Source organism: Physeter macrocephalus, chromosome 4 (assembly GCF_002837175.3).
Source record: "Physeter macrocephalus isolate SW-GA chromosome 4, ASM283717v5, whole genome shotgun sequence".
Lineage (NCBI taxonomy): Eukaryota > Metazoa > Chordata > Mammalia > Artiodactyla > Physeteridae > Physeter > Physeter macrocephalus.
The window spans coordinates 22,637,029-22,653,366 of NC_041217.1; the positions used below are offsets into that span (position 1 = coordinate 22,637,029).

A 16,338-nucleotide genomic window follows, 5' to 3' on the forward strand; every position below is an offset into this window, starting at 1 on the left:
GAGCGGCTGGGCCCGTGAGCCATGGCCGTTGAGCCTGCGCGTCCGGAGCCTGTGCCCCGCAACGGGAGAGGCCACAGCAGAGGGAGGCCCGCATACCAAAAAAAATGGGGAAATATTTCATTTTCAGTGTATGTGCTGCCAAAGTGAGCACAGAAAAACATTTCAACAGCAAAAGGGTCAGAGACATGAATACTACAATTTAACATGATGTTTCGCCAATAAAATTGAGAAAAATAAAAAGATGGGTATTACCCATTGTTGACAAAGGTGTAGAAAATGGTTATTTTTAGTTGGTAGGTATATGTAACTGGTAGTTTTTGCAAAGAATGACTGTGTTAGCTTTCAAAATATTTGTACACATCTTCTACCCAGAAATTCTACTTCCAAAACTCTCACATATTCCCACATGTGCACAAAAATATGTGATAAGAATGTTTAATACAGTTGTGTTTATAAGGGAAACAACTGGAAACAATGTAAATGTCCAAAACAGGGGAATTGTTGAATTAATTCTTCCCTATCCAGACTGTGGAATATTTATTCAATAATTACAAAATAAGTTATTAAGTACCTGGGTAAAGTGTCAGATAGAATGACCACATTTATATGAAAAAATAAGTTTAAATCATACATGTTTTTAAGCTTAAGAAAAAGTTCTAGACCACAAATGCAAAACACTAAACCGTCAGCAGAAGTAACCTCCAAGAAGAGTAACAGCGAGGAGAATTGGAAGAAAGACTTGACTCTCTTTATACTTGTATTTATTTGCATTTTTCACAAGGATGTATTCATGAATAACTTGCATCATTAAAAAAAGAATACGTTCAATTTTAAAATATTTTCAGAATCCCCTTCAGGTGAAAATGTTAAAGCAAAACACATATATCTGATTACAGAGATGTGTGGTAGCTGACAGCCGAGAGAGATAACCTAGAAGTTAGAAATGTAGTTCATAAGAATGCAGACTTCTCTGAGGGCAAGGAGTTGACTGGATATACCTCAATGAACTCCTCCTAATTTAAATTACCACTTGATAACAGAGAGATGCAAACCAATGAAATGGGCTGTCAATGAACAAAGGGTTTAATTCACAGCAAAAGGGAATAAAAAGGAGTAAAATCCAGAGCATACCATGCCCCCACCAGCTGGATATAGTGTGTAGGACTTTGCTCTGGATCCCACATTAGATTTTGGAAAGTGACGGCCGGCAGGAGAACCAGGGACGGATCTCTGCCCTGGTCACTGACATCACTATCAGAGATAAGACTGTAATAAGGATTTCCTGTGATATTGCTGACTGCTGGGTGAGGAAACAAAATTGCTATGATATGAAGCACCCTTACCCTAGTCAAGTTTTGTTTTGCAACTTCTGAATGCTGGGAATTTTAAGCAAAATGAGGCACCTAATAAATGTTTCACAACCCAAGAACACAGAGTAACTATGTGAAAACAAATCACATAAGAAATATAATCATTTCCTCAATCATCTTGTAATACATGTACTTACTACACAGTCTTTGCTATCCTCTTCAAAAGGTTATATATATTTTAAATATATTCTTTATATTATGCTTCACTCTGACTCAAACATAGTGATAGTATTCCTGGTAACTGTTTTCCAGGCAATCACTGTACCAAAATTTCTAAGAATGGTGACTCAGTGTAGTAACGCAAGTGGTCTTTAATGCACACCAATTTATATCTTCCCCAGATAGAAATGGTGCTGCGTCTTAAAGCGTATCATCTGACCCTACTTTGAGTGCATGATGTCTTAAATTATATTTTCTCCAAGAACTCTGAAGAGAATCATACGATTACAAGGCAGGCTATCCAAAACTAATAATCACTTCCATTCCCAAAAACTCATTTGTGTGAATCAGATATGTGCAACCAAAATAATACACAGAAAGAAAAATGGATACAGAGGCTAATAAAAATACAATTGTTATCCCTAGGTCCTGTTTTCAAATTACTATGTTTCTTCACTTAAAGAGTCTCAGTGTTCTCAATGAATGACTTTATAAGAACTATTTGAACTTTACATAACTTTGTAAGAACTTACAAAAGGTTTATGGTGCTTAAAAAAAATCTGTAGTGACTAAAGTATGATACCTACCTCTCGGACTGATCTTCGAGGACATAAGGCATCCACTTCATCAAAGAATATCACGCAGGGTGCTGAATTCTTGGCTCGCTGAAAAACCTGTCGCACAGCGCGCTCGCTTTCACCAACATACTAGCCATATACAGAAAGGAAATAAAATGTAGAGATGTTTCAACTTTGGAGTTTGGGCCAAATTATAGTAGTACTAGTTTTAAATGACATTTATATGTCAGAGTCCAAAAAGTATTAGGTCAAAAATAGCCAGTTATATGTGGTTCAACTTAATAAGATTAGCTATTACTTAAGCTTATTATAAATTTCCTCATTTATCAAATGAAGACTAAATAGAATGAAAGGTCTCTTCTAGCTCAAAAAAATTCCACAATTTTATGGTATTTTAGAACGGATCAAAGCTTTATGCATACAAAATACCCAGCAGTAATTTTCATTAATTCAACAGTATTTTAAATGTGAACAAAACAATTTACTGTTCTACTGTCATTTCTACACAAGTCATCTTGCTAAAGGAAGAGCTAACGGTCATACAGCATCAGAGGAGGCAAACGGAGCCAGTCAGACATCTACCAGGTTTCATAATGCATAATGTATGGTAAAATCAAAATACAAAGCAATTCACAAACAGCTATAACATTAGGACTAATTAATATAAAAAGTTATATGTAAAAATACAGCTTTACTTTCAGCTAAGCACAAGAAATTGTTCTTGTAAAATTTCAAATTAGTTAACTAAGAAAAACTGTTTCTCATAATAATGCTGCTAAATAAGACAATCTGAAAATGTCTTTACAGTGCCAATTATATCATAAGGTTATCTTTTATGTTATTTTATGACTATATGGTCATAATAAAGTAATTAAGGCACAGAATACATCACAGATGACAATGATTAAAGTATTTTTATTTTCTATTTGAGTAGAACTTCTTTTCCTCAGATCTGTCCTGTAACTTTTCTTTGTACTTTTGCTTATTCTGCTTCTCTCACTTGAACTGCTTCTCCAACCTACCTCTAAAACAGCTCTTGCATTCTAGATCAAGATCACTAATCTTTCTTCCCACCAACCTCTCTTCTGTGCTCTTACAGCACTTCCTACTATTATAACTTCTGAGCTATTCTACCTTCACTATATTACATCATAAAGTCCTTGGAAAGCAGAAGTCATGACAGTTTCAAATTTTTCTCTGATCATAACATCCTGCTCAGTGTACAAATACTGCAGACCTATTTAGTTTCCTGAAAAATCTAAATCAGCAAAAATTATATTTGGAATGCTGAAAAGACATTCAGTAGATATTTTTAAAGAAAAGATATCAGTGGGTTGGGACAGAGAGTTTCAAACAGGGATGAAAGAGAAGAGTCAATACAGCCGGCAAAGGGACTTTGGATATAGCTAACCAAAATGACTAAGTAAAAGGAAATTTAATTTAGGGGAAGGTAAACCTAAAGTTTCAAAAGGACAGATTAAAATCAATTCATCTTAAGAAAGGTAACAATGATTAAAATTCCCACTACCTTGGCCTTTAAGAACTATTTCAAGTAAGGATCCCATACTTATTATTTTAATTCTTTATTTGCCATCAGTTTTCAACCATTATAATCTGGCTTTTGCAAACATAATTATTGAAAATATTTTCCCTAAAGTCACTAGTGACAGTCTAATTGCTAAACCCAGAGTCTTACTTTCAATTTCTTTTCTATTGTTTGGTTATATTGACAGGTGGAAAAAATTATCTTTCCTAGGTTTTCAGGCTTGGAAAGTCTTGGGCGTCCTCCACCTTTGGAACACTCTCCTTTGCCAGCTTTTCCTTCCCTGACCCGTAAATGTTGGTGTCTTCCAAGGTTCTGTCAGAGGCCACCTTACAATACTACTCAAGCTTACCCATTCCCTAGGTTTTACGTGCCATTTAGGTGATACTTACTCTCAAATCTCTTCAGAGCTCCAGATTCTCATTTCCTATAGTTTGCTGAATCCCTCCAAATGGCTCTTTAAATCTAAAATGTCCTAGAGCAAACTCATTTTCTAACCCCAAGATGTCTATCTTCCTCATTAGATCACCTAATCTCTCAGAGTCATTCTGGACTCTTCCACAGACCTCTTCCCACATTTACCTCTAAAACAAACCAGATGACAATGAGATAAAATTTCATACTCATCAGACTGGCAAAAATGTAAGTAACTTTCATTCACTGCTGGTGAAAGTAAAACTCAATAACAACCACTTTGGGAAAAAAGTGGGCAATACTTAATATCTTGGAAAGTGTATATACTGTATAAGATACAGCAATTCTACTGCTGAGTACATACCCTAGGGCAAAAATATCTCACAAATATGCATAAGGATATATGTATATAATGTTCAACCTAAACATAAATCAAGAAAAAAAACTAATGTTTTTAAGGGACTTCCCTGGTGGCACAGTGGTTAAGACTCCGCGCTCCCAGTGCAGGGGGCCCGGGTTCGATCCCTGGTCAGGGAACTAGATCCCACATGCACGCTGCAACTAAGAGTTCACATGCCACAACTAAGGAACCGGCGAGCAGCAACTAAGCAGCCCGCCTGCTGCAACTAACACCTGGTGCAACCAAATAAATAAATAAATAGCTTTTTTTAAAAAAGAAAAAAACTGATTTTTAAAAAAGTGTGGTTATACTCATTCAATGGACTATTGCACAGAGAATTAATAACTAGAGGTAAATATATCAACAAAGATAAATATTATAAATATAATGTTCAACAAAAATAACAATAAAATCAAGTTACAAAAGAACACATACCATTTATATAAAGTGGCTTTGTTTTTGCTTTACCATTTATAAAAGGAGTTCCAAACATATAATAAAAGTAGATTTAATAGTTTAATAAACCCCAGATATACCCATCACCCTGCTTCATTATTATCAGCTCAATTCATGATCAACCTTGCTTCATCTATACTCTGTCCACTTTTCTTTCTACTTGATATTTTGATGGAAAGCCCAGACATCATAACTTTATTTGTAAATATTTCACTGTCTCTAAAAGATAATGGTTTTTTAAGAAAATATATTTTTAAAATCCCATCATTTATAAATTAATTAATTAATTAATTTATGGCTGCATTGGGTCTTCGCTGCTGTGTGCAGGCTTTCTTTAGTTGCGGCGAGTGGGGGCTACTCTTTGTTGTGGTGTGCGGGCTTCTCATTGCAATGGCTTCTCTTGTTGCAGAGCATGGGCTCTAGGCGCGTGGGCTGCAGTAACTGTGGCATGCGGGCTCAGCAGTTGTGGCTCGCAGGCTCTAGAGCGCAGGCTCAGTAGTTGTGGCACACGGGGCTTAGTTGCTCCGTGGCACGTGGGATCTTCCCAGAGCAGGGCTCGCATCTGTGTCCCCTGCATTGGCAGGCGGATTCTTAACCACTGAGCCGCCAGGGAAGTCCAAAGATAATGGTTTTAACATAACTACATCATTATCACACTTAAAAGTTATTTTCTTAATATAAAATGTCCAGTAGGTGTTCACATTTCCAATTCTCATAAACTTATTTTTTGAAACATGTAAAATAATACTACATGTTATTTAGGGATAAATATATACAGTAAGTGTAGAAAGAAGTGTACAGAATTAATAAACACCAAATTCAGGATTATAGTAAATTCTATGGGAAAGAGAATGGAGGACATGATTAGGGAAGGTTTGCAGGGGGCTTCGAGTATATATTGGCTTTTTTTTTTAAGGCTGGACGTTAGATACATGGAGGGGTCATTATATTACTCTTTATAACTTCTTATATGCTTGAAATATTTCATAGTAAAATTTTAAAAATATTACACTCTTAAAAAAAAAGTTACACTCTGTTAGCTCTCTAATATTCTAAAGGTAACATTTTGACTCTAGCTTGGTAAGAAGGCCCTGCACTGCCTGGCTATTACTTTTTTTCCAGCCTCACCCTTCACCCACCATCAATCCCTTCCCCTCAGCACTTATTTTGAGTACCTCCTCCACTAGAAAGCCAAAATGAAGTGTAAGAAGAGTAAAGATAAAAGTATAAATCCTTATTTTAGGAGCAAAGTAACATATTTAATAGGAAACAAAAATATTAGAGGGTGGATACATTGAAAAAGCCTTTTAAAACAAATGATACCACTTTCATTTCTTCTTTGTCTGAATATTATGGAATGGCATTTTACTCTTCATAGGCATGAACAAGAAATAAGAAATTCAAAGTCTCTTAAATTTAAGATATAAGCTGCTTAAATGCAGAAAGAAGTTATTATATAGTAGTTTAGTGATTTCTTCCCCGCTAAGTATTTTTTTTTTATTAATCCTTAACTATACAACAATCCTGAGCTATACAACAACAGGACAAGGAAAGCAGATCAAATGTCAGCTCCACTATCCCCAAGCTGTTGGACATTGGCCAAGTTATATGACCCCTCCAAACTTGTTTCCTCATCTGTGAATCAGAGAAAACAACAATTTGTATCTCACAGGGTTGTTGAAGAATAATATATATAACGGGCTTGACAAATTCAGACTTAACACTTTAAATGTTGACTATTTTGATTATTTCCATTTTGCTGGTGAGAAACCTTAGGCTCAGAGGCTAACAGACTTAATTAAGAAAGCATTTATACACAGTAAATAGTACAGCAGAGCAAAGCTCAATCTCTTCACTCCTATTGCAGTGATTTTACCAAAAAACCCGACTGTTTCAATGATCTGAGGACCCTGTAATTTGAATGACCATTACTTTTCCTAATCAAAAATAATGGCTAATGCCACAACAACTTACCATATTTAGTAACTCAGGTCCCTTGACAGATATAAAATTTAACCCAGACTCATTTGCAACGGCCTAGTAAGAGAAAAAAGACACAAGACAAACATATAATAAAATAATAATAACAATAATTTGTGATAATGCAAGGACTTTTTGTGGTTTATACTCTAGTTCCCCCTTTTTATAGCTGCCTCTTTCTCATTAGAAGGAGAGGAGACAGATGGGAATAAAAAGAAAATCAAAGGAAGTAAATGTGAACCTAAAACTTTCCACAGACTAGAAATCAGATGGAAATGACTTGAAACATTTATGTAAATGTTTTGTTTACATAAACATGGTATATGTAAGTATATTTGTAGCCCTAGCTTAGAATCCTAGTGAAATCATAATCTCTGTATAAACAAATGCCGTGCCCAATGAAAGCAATCATTCATTCATTCATTCATAAACCAGAAGTCAAAAGCATCGGTATCAGTCTTTACAGCATTTACAGGTTATTTTGTTTAATAAATAAAGATTAAACTGCATGGCTGAAAGCCAAATAAAATAACAAAGGAGAAATATATGGTTATATGTGTAGAAGAATACAAAAATTACACTGAGAATGTAGAGATGAAACCCGAATAAAATCACTCACAACTTCAAAATGATCAGGGAATGAAGTTCTTTCCTATTCTTAGAACCTGATATCTGAGCTCAAGATTTATGTTCAACACATTCCTCAGCATCTCCCCTTGGATTTTTTTTTCCTTTTTAAAAAAATTTTTATTTATTTATTTATTTTATTTTTGGCTGTGTTGGGTCTTCGTTTCTGTGCAAGGGCTTTCTCTAGTTGCGGCAAGCGGTTATTTATTTATTTATGGCTGTGTTGGGTCTTCATTTCTGTGCGAGGGCTTTCTCTAGTTGTGGCAAGCAGGGTCCACTCTTCATCGCGGTGTGCGGGCTTCTCACTATCGCGGCCTCTCTTGTTGCGGAGCACAGGCTCCAGACGCGCAGGCTCAGTAGTTGTGGCTCATGGGCCTAGTTGCTCCATGGCATGTGGGATCTTCCCAGACCAGGGCTCGAACCCGTGTCCCCTGCATTGGCAGGCAGATTCTCAACCACTGAGCCACCAGGGAAGCCCTCTTTTTTTCTTTTCCCATTTGGATCTCATAGGAATTTCAAATCTATCGTTTCCAAAGCAGGACTCCTGAATTTCTCCCAACTCTCCCCAAATCCCACACCCAAACTCTTCTTCTCTCTATCCCAGTAAATATATTTTCTAAGCCAAAACCACGGTGTCTCCCCTTGATCTCTTGTCTTGTCAGGTCAGCCAATCCATCTGTAAGTTCTATTAGCTCTAATGCTAAAATGTAGGTGAGTCTGATACTTCCTATTTCTCCACTATACCACGATCCTCATCCAGACCAGCATCACCTATTGTCTGGACATGCAAAAAAACCAAACCAAACCAAACCAAAAAAACCCTAACAGGCTTCCTCTCTCTCTTGCTTTCCTCCAATCCATTCTCCACTTAACTCAAAAATGTAAATGAGCGGGGGGAGGGATAAATTGGGAGATTGGGGCTGACATATACACACTACTATATATAAAATAGATAACTAATAAGAACCTGCTGTATAGCACAGGGAACTCTACTCAATACTCTGTAGTGGCCTATATGGGAAAAGAATCTAAAAAAAAAAAAACTGGATATATGTATAAGTATAACTGATTCACTTTGCTGTACACCTGAAACTAACACAACACTGTAAATCAACTATAATCCAATAAAAGATTTTTTTTAAATGTAAATGAGATCATATAGCTTTACTATGTTTCTCATTTATTTTCAAGTACAAATCGAAATATTCACCATGGCTTGCAAGCCTATATTCTGTGACATGGCAGTTTCTTCTTAGTCCAGCCACTAGATCTTTCTCTGGTTCTCAAATTCACCAAGCCCTTTCCCACTTCAGGGATTTTGCAACTGCTGTTCCCTCTCTCTGGAAGACTCTTCCCCTTCTTTCCCCGCCTCTTCATGTGGCTATCTAGTCCTTCAGGACTCTGTTAAATATCACCATCCCCTGAATACCAAACCTAAAATAGGCACAACAGTTTATTTCCATCATAACTTAGCTGAATCTGCAATTTTATTGTTTTGTTTACTGCCTGCCTCTTCAAGACAGACAATAAATTCCATCAGAGTAGGTGTCACGTTCACTAGTTTATCCCTAGCACCTTGCACAAGTTCTGGCAAAGTGTATGTAGCTCAACAAATACTCGTTGAACAAATGAATGCATGCAGGCTCTGCCAGGCAAAAACTGCTCACTATGTAGCTTATCCACATCTCGAAATCTCTGTCTTTCCGGCTGCCAATTTCCTTGCTTTCCTACCTCTCAAGCTCTAAGTAGAGTCAGGATACACATCTAATAAAGCATGACTCATCTACATTAGGTTTTCAACATCCATATGTGAGATAACTAAGATTTCACCCATTAAAACACCCAACAGAGTTCCTGAAATTATCAGAAATCTTTTGTCTTCTATTGATAAATGAAATACAGTGAATATAATTTAATTTTTTCATGGATATCATCATGAATCTTGTACTCAGTGTTAGGAGCTGTTTGTTTCCATACTATATAGCTGCAGATGACTAAATGATTTTTACTGTTCTCTTTCCAGTTTCCTTCTTATTAGTCACCAATTTTCAGTGTGCTGGCCCCCAGCAATCACATGCCTTTACTTGATGCTATTTATATAGTATGTGCTAGTGCTTAGAAAATTTTCATTATGTTATTGTTAACATGAGTAAACGAAACAACCAAGGTCATCCAAAATCTTAATTTTATAACCAATTCTAGGTTGCCAGGTTCTGACTGAAAAGTGGTTCCATAACTTTACTCCAGTAACACTTTGCTTCTGCCATTTCAGGACATTTTCTATTACTTCTAGATTCTAGGGCATGTAGTCATGAATCTCTTGAAGAATCTAATAAAATTGTGAACTCTCTCCCTGGAAAAAATACATATACTCATAATATATTGCCTGGGCTCATGGATCCAGTGAGCTGTTGAAGTCCATCCATGGAGTCCTAGGTAAGATTCCCTGCTCTAAATGGTCAGATACCAGAAATCTGACTGAACAGAGAGGGACCAAAATGTTGGCAAATTGGGGAGGCTGGGGGTGGGAAGAAGAGGAAAAATTTGATCTATGATGCCTTAACATTATTTAGGGATTTCAAATGATCTAAGCTATCTCCTTTCTGATGTAAGCAGAACTAGTCAAAGGCAGATATAACTAAAAAACAAAAAAACATTACAAGGCATTCAGGCAAGGGAACTGCATCCACCTAGTGAATTCACATATTCGCTTGCAGGACCTTCTTTCTGGCTAAGGTTTTCTAAAACTGTTGTGAAAAAACATAGACCAGCAACTGTGGTGTTCTCCTTTCCCTCCTTTGTTCCCAAACTCCTTTACAGCAATGCCTTGTAAGAGTACTGAAAGCATTAAGCAAGGAAATTTAGCAATATAAGTAAAAATAAGTTTTAAAAAATTTACATGTATATTATATATGTATATATATATATGGGCAAATGGCACTGTGGATATTTGGTATTTACTGAGGAGCCGCAGATTATTCGGCTGCTGTGAAACTTATTAAAAATGCCATTAATTTTGATTTCTTATTTACAAGTAATCCAAATATTTTTAAAAGTTGATAAAGGTTAAGTAAATTATAAATGGAATATTATACAGACATTAAAAATGATTACTAATATAAGATACAGACAAGAAAAATGGTTCTAGTAAGCATGTTCCAAAGGAAAAAACCCCAAAAGACTGAGAAATTTGCCCACATAAATATGAAAAAAAAAAACCCAAAACAAAAGTGTCAAAGCTATGAGCAATAAAGTAAGAATGCCAAAAACACTGACAAACTACAAATATAACAGATCTTACTATATGAAGAGTGATTATAAATAAGAAAATCACAAGCATGTTAGGAAAACAAAGGATACAAACAGACAATTCATAAAGAAAAAAGCCAATAAACACATTATTTTTAAAAGCCCACTGGCAGCTTTTAAAACATAACTTAAAAACTGTAAGATAACCATTTTTACCTATTAGATTGTCAAATATTAAAAACAATGTTAATGGCTATTGCTAATTTGGGGTGTTGGGGAAATGGATACTCATACCCTATAGGGATGAAACTGGTACAAACTTTTTGGAAGACACTTTGGTAATGGATCAAGTGTAACTGGGTAATGGATCATTTTGATTGAGTGGTAATGGATCAAAAGCTTTAAATACATGCATTCATTTATTAAAAAATTATTTAGGAATGCATTCTATTAAAATTACCCATCAAGGTACAAAAATGTAAGCATAGGACTGTTTCATGCAGTGTTGTTTTAATAGGGGAATCATTTCCGTAAATTATAGAGTATCTTTATGGTAGAATACTATGCAGGCATTAAAAATACCAATGTGTATCTGTATATACTGACATGGGAAGATGTTCAAGAAATATTTTTTTTTTTTTTTTTTTTTTTTGTGGTACACGGGCCTCTCACTGTTGTGGCCTCTCCCTTTGCGGAGCACAGGCTCCGACGCGCAGGCTCAGCGGCCATGGCTCACGGACCCAGCCGCTCCGCGGCACGTGGGATCCCCCCGGACCGGGGCACGAACCCCTGTCCCCTGCATCGGCAGGCGGACGCGCAACCACTGCGCCACCAGGGAAGCCCCAAGAAATATTTTTAAGTGAGAAGCGCATGTTTAAAAACCTTATAGTTGGGGCTTCCCTGGTGGCGCAGTGGTTGCGCGTCCGCCTGCCGATGCAGGGGACAGGGGTTCGTGCCCCGGTCCGGGGGGATCCCACGTGCCGCGGAGCGGCTGGGTCCGTGAGCCATGGCCGCTGAGCCTGCGCGTCGGAGCCTGTGCTCCGCAAAGGGAGAGGCCACAACAGTGAGAGGCCCGTGTACCACAAAAAAAAAAAAAAAAAACACCTTATAGTTGTAAATATATGTATAAAAGTTACTCATATTACCTTGATATATATGTACAGAAGAACATCTGGAAGGACTAACAACAAAATGAAACAGTGTTTACTAGTAGGCAATAGTGAGAGGATTATAAATAATGCTTTTCCCTTTTGCTTATCTATATTTTCTATTGTAAAAAACTAATTTTTCAAAATAACATTTGTAATAAGGAACATAGAGGAAAATACTTAACTTATAAATAATAACGATACCAGAGCAGGAAACAAGGTCAGCTACAAACTACAACTATGCAATAATGTTCATTAAAAACTTAGAATATAATACACAGAAAACATGAAAATTTCTGTGTTAAAATCGATGGGGTTATGGTTGATCTAAAATTTTCTTTTCCAAATTTTCAATGATATACCTGTGTAATTAAAATAAAAGTGGGAAACTTTCCTGAAGAAAACTATCTTTCCAAAATGAAATTCTAATAGAAAATATGCAAAAATATCTCACTAACATTTAAAGTTAAATTCATGTTATCCTAACTGATAGTAAGAAATAAAATACATTCAGGTGAATTATTCCATACCTTTGCCAGCAGAGTTTTCCCACAGCCAGGGGGACCAGCAAGGAGGACTCCAGCTGGAGTCATCAACCCAAGAGCTTTGAACTGATCTGGGTTACGTACTGGTGCCTGGAAAAAACAATCCCAACAGCAATCTGTTACAAATGTCCACTTTCTACTGCATATTCAAATCATCTCTAGATGCCTATTTTCAACACTGATTGTGAGGCCTGAAGATAAGAACAGTGCCTGGCACAGAGTGCTTACCTCTGTTTCAAGCATTAGGTAAATGGTGATAAATTTAAAATCCCTGCTCTTGAAAAATTCATACTTAAATGTTAAATTCTGAAAACATTTTAGATACAGTATTTCAACATTTTAAACTCAATTTTTAGTAAACGTACCTAGATTTCTAGGTTATAAAGATTTTAAGCAATGGCCCCCTTTAAGAAATCAGAAGCAGCGGTACTCTATGTAATCAAAAGCAAGAGACACCTGTTCACTATCATCTCCACGTATTTTCTCTTTCAGTAGTTACCCACCTCTAAATGGATCATACATCATTAATGAACCATGAAATGCTCAGGGAAGTGGAAAAGTAAGAGTAAATGAAAATCCAAAGTTTCACGGGCATTAAAACTGCTTTGACCCTTATAAGCGTGATCAAGTTCAGAAAGTATTTCTCAAATAATTTACTCTCGGTTAAAACCTAAAATGTTTTCTTTTCTTTTCTTCTTTAAACTCACGGCCATAGAATTCAAGCACAACCAAAAGAAAAAATCTAAAGCCGATCTCAGAAGAATGATAAACCATCATTGGGGGCTTAATAATAATACAACAGTTAAAAGAAAACATATAGTTAAGCCAATTTAGACATACAACCTAGTACACACGCATGGTCGTTTACCCATCACACACACCAACAACAGTTAGCGGCAGATATACCTACCAATATTGCCATGGTGAGCTCCTCTCTAATGTCTTCCAGGGCACCAATATCTGCCCATGTCACATTAGGGACAGTGACAAAGCCTTCCCTTTTAGCAGAGGGTTGGACAGAGGATAGAGCAACGATGAAATCATTCAACTCAAGGCACAGCCCTTGCAGCTGCTCCTCTGAGAGGGGATCTCGGTTCCTTAGCAACCCCAAGAGCCTTTGCAATTCATCCTGAAAGGGAACAAATAAGGGGAAAAAATGAAAAACCACAAAGTTTGTTGAAAACGTTATTGTTTGTACTTTAAAAAATTATTACTGCAATATTTCTGTAAACTACACGAACTTCTATGCATTATAATAATTTTCTCCATTGACATAGGTCATTTATTTTGCTCCACATGGATCATTTGATTTAGTCAAGCAAAGATACATCGACGATCATCAAATACAGAATGATTTTTAGTTACTCTACTAGGGCTAGCTATAGCAAACATAAGCAGTTGGCAAATATTCATTTCAACAATGTTATTTCCATTCTTCATTTACAAATATTCATGAAACAGCTGAATTTTGATGAAATTAAAACAAAGTTACTCTGGTGGCAGTTTTATTTCATAATACGGCTCCTTGATAGTTTATCAACTAAATAGAAAGCAGGCAATTTTCCTAGTATGAATGAATCTTGAACTTCAAAGGCAGATTTCTTGCTTTGCGAGGAATATGAAAGGACAGGTGTAAAAAGTAACACTGAATAATTCAACTTATAAAAGCCTAATTTATATGCAATATGATAAAAGGAATGAGTTTACTATTATTTTTAACAGATACCATTGTGGTTCCAAATGAGTACGGAACAAATGATTTGAAAACAAAAGACCTGGATCTAAGTTTCTGCTCTGGAAAGTAGAGGCCGTGTGGCTTTGGGCAAGTCACAATCTCTTAAGCTTAGTTTCTTTGATTATGAAATGGGAAAAGTGATGATATTTACTTAACAAAGTTATATGGAGCAAGTTATATAATATGTAAAAGCTCCCTGTGCCAGCAATAAAATGCTATATAAATGTTATACTGAGTTTTCATGACTCACAAAACTCAAAATTTTAACAGATCTTGGATAATAAATGTCCCTCTCACATTCTCAGCACTGTCCTCCAGCACCATTTGCAGCTAGGGACAAGGATATGGTTGTATCAGCAGAATATCTTAGTATATCAAACCAAAAGGTAACCTGGAAATATAACAATGCCAATGTTCTCATAAGAGCTGGAAAATATTTTCTGTAAAGAATTAAGGTAAACACCAAAGGCTTTATGGGCCATGGGGTCTCTGTTGTATGGACATCTATGCGAATTCTGCTGTGAAGTGTGAAAGGAGAAAAAGACTCCGTGTCAATAAAGGAGCATGGGGACCTCTCTGGTGGCACAGTGATTAAGACTCTGCGCTTCAATGCAGGGGGCCCGGGTTGGATCCTGGTCAGGGAACTAGATCCCACATGCCTGTCACAACTAAGAGTTCGCATGCCACAACTGAGGAGCCCGTGAGCCGCAACTAAGACCTGGCACAACCAAGAAGAAAAAAAAAAGGATTAAAAAATAAAATAAAAAATAAAGGAGCATGGCTGTGCTCTAATGTAACTTTAATTTACAAAAACAGGCAGTGAGCAGGTGGGCCATAGTTTGCCAACACCTGCTGTAGATTTCATAATCATTATTGTAAAAGGAATTTATTCAGAACCAACTGAAAAAAGTAAAACAACTTGTACTTTTGACACTCTGGGTATAACTGATAATTACTCTAAAGATACAAAGCCAATGAAACAGAAAATCATAAACCTCAACTATATATATATATATATATATATTTTTTTTTTTTTTTCTTTTTTTCGCGGTACGCAGGCCTCTCACTGTTGTGGCCTCTCCCGTTGGGCATGTGGGATCTTCCCGGACCGGGGCACTAACCCATGTCCCCTGCATCGGCAGGCGGACTCTCAACCACTGCGCCACCAGGGAAGCCCAACCTCAACTATATTGACACTTGCCTGCTTGTAAGATAACACATATTAAAAATGTTTAAATGACAGTTTAAGGTACCTGTAGAGAAAGCACCTGTGTTTTAGAAGTGGGTTCAGCTCCAATCCTTTCTTCCTGGCCTCCTTCAGAGGGCAAACCTTCAATCTCAGGATTTTTCTTGTGCTGCTCCTGCAGCTTCATTAAGACCCTGTTGACTGCACATATGGCTGCCTCTCGGCAGAGTGCCATCAGGTCAGCACCAACGAAGCCCGGCGTTAGGTGTGCTAAGTGACGAAAATGAAAAGTTTCGGGAAGTCTTAGTTTTCTGCACAAAGTTTGAAGTATTCTGTAGAAAAGACAAGGAAAAGAAATTCAGATTCCTAACCTATTAGTAAAAACAAGTCACGGAATATATTTATTTGAAGCCTTTCCTCTCTGTCAATGGTATCATAACAGGTAATAAGATCAAATAGCTCACTCATTCAGCAAATGCTAAATCGCTATAATATATCCCACCTTATCCCAATAGGGGTTAATGTATACACATATCTGCTTTTTTAGAAACTACATTAAATTCTGTGAAGAATAAAAAATTGGTTTTTAAAAAGCATTCTGCCTTTAAGAATTTTACAATATTACAGAGGAAATAAGACAAATGATTTACGAGGATATAAGGTAAATTCTACTTTTAGAGTAGTTTAAATGGACATCTGCCAGCAATAAAAAAACTCTCTAAACTCAAAATCAACCATTAATTTTATTCATCATGAAAAGTTATGCTGATACAAACTTTAATATCCAATTTTATATTAGGACAGTTATTTCTCCAACTTCATCTTTATTTACTGCTCATCCTTTGTACTGTATGTGTGAAAAATTTTGCTCAACTGAACTGGCAACATGGTATGTGTCAATGAAATATGGACTCTGGATAATTATTATTATTAAAGGAATATCTTAAA

At 36.4% G+C, this 16,338-nt stretch overlaps 1 protein-coding gene across 3 annotated transcripts in view; it reads right to left on the bottom strand.

Annotated features, from left to right (window-relative positions):
- Window positions 1-16,338, bottom strand: part of NVL (nuclear VCP like) — a 104,455-nt gene that overhangs the window by 53,602 nt on the left and 34,515 nt on the right. For 2 of the 3 annotated variants that reach the window (XM_007109730.4, XM_055084046.1), the window contains exons 13-17: window positions 15,458-15,722; window positions 13,380-13,598; window positions 12,455-12,559; window positions 6,895-6,957; window positions 2,117-2,236 (exon numbers count right to left, since the gene is read on the bottom strand). In XM_007109730.4, coding sequence (XP_007109792.1) covers window positions 2,117-2,236; window positions 6,895-6,957; window positions 12,455-12,559; window positions 13,380-13,598; window positions 15,458-15,722 — 772 coding nt within the window. The remainder of the gene's footprint in view (window positions 1-2,116; window positions 2,237-6,894; window positions 6,958-12,454; window positions 12,560-13,379; window positions 13,599-15,457; window positions 15,723-16,338) is intronic. The other variant, XM_007109731.4, reaches the window with a different exon arrangement.